Source organism: Lacerta agilis, chromosome 16, assembly GCF_009819535.1.
Source record: "Lacerta agilis isolate rLacAgi1 chromosome 16, rLacAgi1.pri, whole genome shotgun sequence".
Taxonomy (NCBI): Eukaryota; Metazoa; Chordata; class Lepidosauria; order Squamata; family Lacertidae; genus Lacerta; species Lacerta agilis.
Genome location: NC_046327.1, coordinates 37379008 through 37387240, shown reverse-complemented (window position 1 = coordinate 37387240; position 8233 = coordinate 37379008). Strand labels below are relative to the sequence as shown.

The following is an 8233-nucleotide window of genomic DNA, read 5'->3' as shown; positions in this document are numbered from 1 at the left end:
GCATTGTTACAATAAAAAGAAAACTTTTTACTCATTGCAAAAAACAGTAAAAAAGTTTCACGGGGCCTTTATTTTTGAAGCTCAGTGGTATAGGACACCAGAAAACAGAAAATTCTTTCGCACCGTAGCACAATCCTACAAAACATCCCACACACACACTTAATGAGTAACATGCTGGCCAATACTGAAAATGGGGTTGCTTTGGGAAGAGAGTGCTGCAGAGCAGCTGAGCATAAGCCAAACCCCTCTCTGAATCCTGGTGGCATCCCACAACCAAGAGCTTGCAAGCATCCCTTCCTGCAATCCCTGGCTGCAGTCGTATAAGAACTTATCTGGGAGCATGTTCCATTGAAGCTAATGGGGCTTCTAAGGAAACATGCAATTTATTTGCACAGTAAATAAATATTTATTATTCTAAACACCCCAGATAGATTTAACAGAGCAGCCACATGTTTTACATGCATGAAGCCCTGGGCCTCATCAAAAGGATCTCAAGCAGCATAGCTGGGAAGGGCTCTACCCCAAGACCTTGCAGAACTAGTCAGAGGAGCAGTGAGGAAGCCCATAGGGATGGAATAATTACTGCTTAGTGGTATAAAGTAGCTTATTTGACTCATTTTTTTACACGACAATCCGGTTAGTGCATATCACAGTGAAAAGGCTTGAAGCTGTTTTAGAACATGAACACAATTGTGAGATCAGTTATGGCCTTGTGGCAAGAACCAGACAGAAGGAACAGAGTGAACACTCACTCCCAATATAGGTTCTTTCCATTTTTTAAAAAGTGCAATTGAAGGCTGTTTAATGCTCTTCTATGCTATCTTTGTGTAGTCTTATGGACATTATCTGTATTCAAAAATTGATTTATGAATTTTTACTGTCCTTGCTCTTTTGATGAACCCCTGAATATATGTATATTTTTGCATGTGCATAAATCCCTGCATGCACTGCTCTAACAAAACTACAAGCCCCCGCCCCCAAGTTCCTTAGGGAAATTCATAACATTTAGATTGGTATAGTACATGAAGTTTATATCAAAGAATAATATCCCAGGCAAAGGAAGGGTAGGTAGCACATTGCTGTTGAAAATTGAACACACACACACACACAACTCAGTGAAGGGAGTGGCAGCTGCAGCTTGTTTTACATTGGGTCCATACTTACTCTTGGGTCATAATTAAGCAACGGATTCTAGATGAAACATTCCCTCCCTACCCTCCCACAGATATTTATTTTCTTTAGCTTTTGCATTTAGCAATCAAACGTTTAGGAAACCTTGTTACCCCCACTTCAAACAATATTTAATGTGAACTTGCATCACATTGAACTAATTTTACATTTCGTATCATTGTAGCGGACTTCTACATTGGGCTTAGATTGCCTAGAGAGGACTCAAAAAACCCTCCAGAATTCTAACAAAGGCAGGACTCCCACTTCCTTTTACCCTAGCTATGTCAAGACAAAGCAGCACTCAAAGTCAGTCTCCGAGTGCCTGGTAAGGGGCCAAGACATCGGATGGTTAACAGAGCAATGTTAACTCATCATGTCAAGCAGGTCACAGATGCGGGCAGCCACCTGGGGAAAAAACTCAGGGAGGCAGGAAAGGCCAAGCTGGTCTCGAGCACAGAAGATATAGCACAAGCCAGAGAGCTTTGCTTATTCAAGGAAATGGCAAATGGGGACCTCTCCATAACCGGCAAGATTCACTGCCTTTCTAGGATCACAGTAGGATATTCAACAGACACTCCCTGCAGCCCCTTTGTGGCAAGCTTTCCCTTACTAATCCGGCATTAGCACAACTTTAGAGCAGCAGTGTAATCCCAGCCGCACTGCACTGGCTCACACCAGGAGCCGCTGTCATTAGGCGGATAAGGAGCTGTGGTGTGAATATTGCTGCACCCAGAGACAGGCTGCTTAACAGGATTAAGGCAAAGAAAAGGAGAGCAAACCTCAGAGGTGGGGTGGCAGCTCCCATTACAGCATATCCACACCACAGAGCCAGCCACTGCTTAGAAGACTGTGCTGCAAAAATGGGTTCAGGTTCAGTCTAGGAGGTGGGTTCATGAGAGGTGCTTGTTCCTTATACTCTAAGTATCCTGGCATCCTCAAAAGGCTACTTTTAGGAACAAGAAAAGGAGGGAAGAAGTTCAGCGGGAGCAAACATTTCCTGCTTGAATCCCAACTGGTTATCCTGAGCTGCACTACTGGTCCTTCTTCTCTCATTCTTCTCTCATCTCCCACTCCCTGCAAGAGCCCCAACAGCTGATTATTGGCAGGCCAGAGGGGTAGCTGCACTTCTGAAGTGTGATGCGGCTCTTGGTGGAGCCCAGTGTAAAGAAATCCTCACCCACCCCTGGAAAGGGCAAGGGCAAACACACACAGCAAGTTTGGCATGAAAGGTTTATTGAAACAGATTACGCTTGGATGTTGCTCTTGGCACTGAAAGCCATGTAATACACAAGGAGACCAATGAATGCTGCCAGCACCTCAGTGGAGACCCACGGTCCGCTCCAGGCACCCTTATCGATTGGGGCAAGGGAAAGGAGGAGAAAGAGAACAGAAAACATGTCACAGAGCTAGGCATACAGAGAGGCATCAGGAATGTTGTAGCTGAATCTTTTTGGTATCCCTGCTTTTGGTCTGCTGTACACTTCCACAGAACAGCAGCGCCAAGGATAAGGAGTCTTGAGAAACTTAAAAGATTATTGGCCATGAAGGCAGATGGCTTCTACAGAGGGCAGGGATTTGCATTCAAGGTTTAACCCTGGCTCAGGTGTAGAAATAATCTCAACAGTCAAGCAGCAAATTGGGGATCAGGCCTCAAACTGAGGAGACATTTTCAGCCAGTATCACACACTGCCCTAAGTACAAATCATACCCACCCCAACCAAATTAAAAGGGACATAAAAAGCTTCATTCTGGACCGTCCCTTTATGCCCAATACCTTGTTACAGGTTCTCCTCCACCAGCACTTGTTGACCTCATCAAAGTACAGAGAATATCCTCTGCCTTGTGGGCAGGTGACCCATGCTCAACCGTCCTGTTTTGGTGGGGCCAAGGTACCTGCTTCTGCCTTGTGGCAAGGGACCCAAATTTGGACTCTCGGGTAATGTTCCATGGTGCCCATCACAGAATAGACCCACAAACTACCAGTCCTCAATACAGCACTGAAAGATCTAGCATAGCTGTAAAAGCCATTCCACCTTGTCTTGGGCACTGGCCACCCTTGGGAGCAGCCCCTTTCCCCAGGGAGGAGCAGGCTGCCCAGCTCCCCCTCTTTTACTCACTCGATGATCCACATTGACCGAAAAGAGGGGTTTGATCTCGGATACATCCTCGTTGTTGCGCTGAGCCTGGGGGTGGGGGAGCAGGAGAGATAGAATTGGGATATCTGAGTTTACATACAGTTAAACAGGGCTCCTTGTGGGATAAATTTTCTCTCCACAGATCTGGTGGGATAAAATTTCTCTTGTGGGATAAATTTTCTTTCCATAGATTTGGTGTCACTGCTACTCTCCTACAACGAGTAGCTCTGCAGGGAAATGTCCAGTGGAGACCATAAAGAGAAGCAACCAGGATGACTAACATATTAAGATTTGAAATATTTTCTTTTATTTCTTAAGTACTGGGGCTCAGGTTGCCTTGGGATCCTTGCCATCCACCATTAAAGGAAGGCTCACTCTTTTGAATTCCAAGTGTGCGGACAGGCTTCAATTGCTCATTGGTGAGACACTGTGTGCATCTCAAAATGGGTATAAATGGGAGGCAGTGTGAGGACAAATGTTAGAAGACATCGAGTTAAAAGCTGTGAGACTAAGGCCAAGAGTACCAGCAAAAGCTTTCCTTCCTTATGCTACTAGAGAGGTCATTTCACCTACAGCCCATGTAATTAGCTAAGCCATCCCCTTTCCCCCACCAGGGGGCAACCTCACCTTGCGCAAGACGCTATAGGACTCCTCATCAAAGAACTTCACCTCGTAGGTGCCAGAGCGAGCCAGCTTATGCTCCATGCTCCAAGAGACCTGCCAAAGAAAGGGATGGGCAATCAGTGCTGAGCGAGGGTGGACCCTCCCCCTGATCAGAGGGCATGCACACAAAAGAAGCTTGCACACGTGTGCCACCCGCTTCAGTAACCAGGGCAACTACAAGCCAGACTGGCCAATGGTTCGGAGTAGCAGCTTGCTTTAGCATGGAGTACACTACGGAGGGATCTATGGAACCAGACCCACCATAAATCCAGAGCCATGCATTTGTGCAAGAGGACTGCAATTTCCTAACAAATTTATATAGCATAAAGACTGCCAACTTGTTCGGCAATGCCAACGTCAAACATGAAGCCTAAAAACCGTAAGGCAGTTATAGCCCACTTTCTTTAGTTTTTGACAAACTGCACAACTTTCCCATCACCATCACTGACAAACTATATTGCGTAGAAAAGGGTGTATTCTACAATATTCTGGTTATCATTATTCTCATGTGTCGAACATGCCCTGAATGTTATACAAGTCTGATGATCACACATTGCAGAGAAGCCTGAAGGGAACACATTCTCTACACTTGATGTATTAAAAATGCCCATTCTCAAAATATTCCCAGGAGTTAATGTCAATTAAGCTTGCCCCACCCAGAAGATATATGACTGAGCTAGATATCTGACACTGTTTTGCCCAGAGTGTTACTAGCATTTCGCTGTCTCTACCAGAAATCACTGCTTGCTCTTACCTGATAGCGGCCAACATCCTGACCCCGAGTAACAGGAAACTGCTTGCCATTGACATCTGCATAGAGAGCAACATTCTACAGAAAGAGAGAGTAGGATGAATATCAAATCAAAGGGAATCCACAGCACGCCCTATTGAAAGCTCAGGGACAATGGGAAAGGCAGATCTTTCTAGGTCAAATGCCAACATCCCCTCCAAGTTATAGGGGTTGTAGGGTCTTTGGTACAGAGAGCCCCTGGATGCACCCTTTTTGTCCCCTTCCCCAAATGTACATGTGCCACCCACCTCAGTGGCTGGCGCTACAGCAAGCCAGGCCAGCCAATGGTTGGGGGAGGCAGGTTAATGTAGCATGGGGTACACTATGGAAAGCCCATGGACTGGGACCCACCATAAATCCAAATCCATGCACATACTTGGATGCACTCATTGCAAAATGGGAAACCCTAGCCCCTAGATTTAAGGCCCATTATCAAATCTACAAGGTGGCACTTTATTGTTAGAAATGAAATAAGCCAAGTATTCCAGCACTCACTTGTGCTCCGTTCTTACAGGTGAGGGAGATCTCAACAACAAAGACAGTCTCTGAAGAGATTACAGCATCTGAGGTAGTGTAGTAGGATGGAGAGATGACTGGGTCTGTACAGGTTTCAGCTGATAGGAGAGAAAATGGCTTATGAATCAGCACATTTTGAACCTGAAAAGGGATAAGCAAGCATCTGAGGCCATTCATAGAGGATGGTCTACATGCAATGTTCCTATGGAGCTCAACATGTCAGTATGCATCTTAAGGAATTGCTGAAACCACCTACTGCTACCAACTGATTAATGAAAGCATCCTGTTGAGAGAACTGGATCTAAGGCTCAGGTAGTAAAGAAAACACATCCTACTAGTTAAAAAAACCCAACAACATTCAGAAATTAGTAATAATCACAAGCTACTCACATTCGTGACAAGATACACATAAATCTATGAAATATTTATAAAACTGTGCCCTTTGTGGTGGCAGCCCAACTGTGGAACTCCCATCTTAGGGAGACTCAACTTACCAGCTTCCTCATAATTGCTAGACAGCTGGTCTTTTCAGAGGGTGTTTGTAAAGTTGGCTCACAATCTGAGCTAGATTTAACTACAGAACATGGATCTTAGTATGCTTTGGTTGATTATGATTCATATTTTTGTTTTATCATTTTCTACGAATTGCATTGCCGACAGCTTCAACAGCATTGGCTAGAAATTGGTCAAAACATTAAGAAAGATCAGAGAAAATAAAGTTTCTACATGTGTCAAATATTAATCCAAACCCCATCAATAAAAGCTAGTAAGTTTTAGCTTGGCCTTTACCAGTTTACCAGTTCACGTACTGCCTCATTATACATGTGCACACTGGTAAAACTGCACATTATAAAGGTACAAGGAGCTGCAATGAAGTGAAGAAGTGTTCAAGATGCATACATTATGTTCCCCTGAAGCACCATTTAAAGAAAGCCATTAAGTATCCCTATATATTTTCTCTTCTCCCTGCTCCTTTATGCAAGATCTAGCCCCAAGAAAGAGCTCTGTGAAAACACAAATGGTTGCTTGCTGCTTTTTAACTTGACATTAAGCTCCTGCTGTTGTTTGGATGAACTGCTCCAGGAATACTTAATTAACATCTTCCAGGATGATGGAAAAATCCATATTAACACAATATATTTTACTGAAACAAATGGGCAAGGCTGTAAAGAAGTGAGCAAGCTTTAGTGTTTGTCAACACTTTTCATCAGGCTAGAGCTTAAGCAGTGGGAACAAATGGGAAATGTTGCAGGGCATATGATGAAAAAGCCACTATGAAACAGGCACTACAGGCAGAGAGTTTGGCCCAATTGCATGATTCCAAAGAAGACCCACTGAATTAGACTTAACTTCCAAATAAGACCAATAACAATTCAGCTACAGTTACAGGTAGGTAGCCGTGTTGGTCTGCCATAGTCAAAACAAATTTTAAAAAAAATCCTTCCAGTAGCACCCTAGAGACCAACAAAATTTGTTATTGGTATGAGCTTTCGTGCGCACGCACACTTCTTCAGATACCTGAAGAAGTATCTGAAGAAGTGTGCATGCACACGAAAGCTCATACCAATAGCAAACTTTGTTGGTCTCTAAGGTGCTACTGGAAAGATTTTTTTATTTTTTATTTTGTTTCGATTCAGCTACACTTTGTGAAAAACGACAACCCCCAACCCTACCAGGCTGAGCCTTGGCATGTTGCTGTGAGGCATTTCTACTCACAGGATCCTAGAAACATAGAGTTGGAAGGGGGATCCGAGGGTCATCTTGTTCAACCCTCTGCAATGCAGCAATCTCCACTGAATGGCCATCCAACCTCTGCTTAACAACTTCCAAGGAAGGAGAGTCCACCACCTTCAGACCCTTCTCCGCCTGAGACCCTGGTGTGCAGCTGCCACTCAACACGTGGCTAGGTGGGAAAATCCTTTAGACTGCCTTCCTATGTTCCTAAGAAAACCCCTGGAATGGGTCAGCTCTCAGTCTGTCCAGGGCGGCCATGCCTGGCGCGCTGATGGCGCCACGTGAGGAGCCTTGAGTGACCGAGGGGGAAGCGGTGAGTTTACAGAAGGCTTCCTCAGCCTCGGCCCTCTAGATGTTTTCTGGCCTACAACTCCCATGATCCCTAGCTAGCAGGACCAGTGGTCAGGGATGATGGGAATTGTAGTCTCAAAACATCTGGAGGGCCGAGGTTGAGGAAGCCTGGTTTGCACGGTGCGCTAGGAAAGTCAAACCGAGCTGTAAGGAAAGGCTTGAGGGCAGCACGAACGGCTCAATCACCCGCCCCTTGAGCCCGCACAGCAACCCCGCGAGGTGGGCGAGCTTCCCGGGGCCAAGACACGTGTCCCCCACATTTCGCACACGCGTTTCTTCCCCCTTCCCGACGAAGCCCACAGAACCCTAGAACTGCAGAGGTGGAAGGGTACCCAGGGGTCATCTAGCCCATCCCGTGAGGCAGGAATCTCTTTGTCCCGGGGGGGGGGGCTCGAACTCACAGCCCTGAGGGCGGGAGTCTCAGTCTCTACCAGCCGAGCCATCCCAGGCCCCCAGGAAGCCGGAGCAAGGCCCGCCATCGCAGCCGCGGGAGGTGTCCGTACCTCGAGCCCCGCTCAGCACCAGCAGCGCCGCCGCAGCCAGACGAAGCAGCGTCAGCCCGGCGCCCGCCATCGCCGTCCAGCGAGACGCGACGAGGAAAAGGAGCGGCCCGCCTCCCGCGCGGGGGATGCTGGGGCCGAGGGCCCCACACATCCAATCCGCTGCTCCATCGCCGAGTGACGCGAGGCGGCCGAAGGGAAAGAGACGTGGCCTTTCCTTGAAAGGTTCCTTAAAATGGCCGCCCGCGACTTTTGTCGCGCCGGAAACCGAGAGGCGGCCTCCAACTGCGCATGCGTGGATGATAACACATCTCGCATACAGCCTCTCTTGTCCCGGATATTCCCTGCTTCGCGCCGAACTTCCTTCGGCCAAT

The 8233-nt window shown here is 46.7% G+C and overlaps 1 protein-coding gene and 2 non-coding genes across 3 annotated transcripts; all 3 read right to left on the bottom strand.

The window, feature by feature from the left end:
- Positions 1-2386: 2386 nt before the first annotated feature.
- Positions 2387-7969, bottom strand: SSR4 (signal sequence receptor subunit 4). Its single transcript, XM_033173506.1, has 6 exons — positions 7863-7969; positions 5254-5372; positions 4723-4797; positions 3933-4022; positions 3288-3353; positions 2387-2519 (listed from the first exon to the last, which is right to left on the bottom strand). Exons 1-6 carry the CDS (start codon positions 7930-7932, stop codon positions 2415-2417), a joined length of 525 nt encoding a protein of 174 aa, XP_033029397.1. The 5' UTR covers positions 7933-7969; the 3' UTR covers positions 2387-2414.
- Positions 4111-4248, bottom strand: LOC117061339. Its single transcript, XR_004428073.1, has one exon. It is a non-coding gene; the product is annotated as a small nucleolar RNA SNORA42/SNORA80 family (small nucleolar RNA).
- Positions 4992-5128, bottom strand: LOC117061338. Its single transcript, XR_004428072.1, has one exon. It is a non-coding gene; the product is annotated as a small nucleolar RNA SNORA42/SNORA80 family (small nucleolar RNA).
- Positions 7970-8233: the final 264 nt, after the last annotated feature.

Coding starts and splice junctions, on each gene's coding strand:
- SSR4 (XM_033173506.1), bottom strand. CDS start 7,932: ATGGCGGGCGCCGGGCTGACGCTGCTTCGTCTGGCTGCGGCGGCGCTG. Junction 4,798..5,253: donor CCTGTAAGAACGGAGCACAA/GTGAGTGCTGGA, acceptor CTCTTTCTGTAG/AATGTTGCTCTCTATGCAGA. Junction 3,354..3,932: donor CCTATAGCGTCTTGCGCAAG/GTGAGGTTGCCC, acceptor CCCCACCCCCAG/GCTCAGCGCAACAACGAGGA.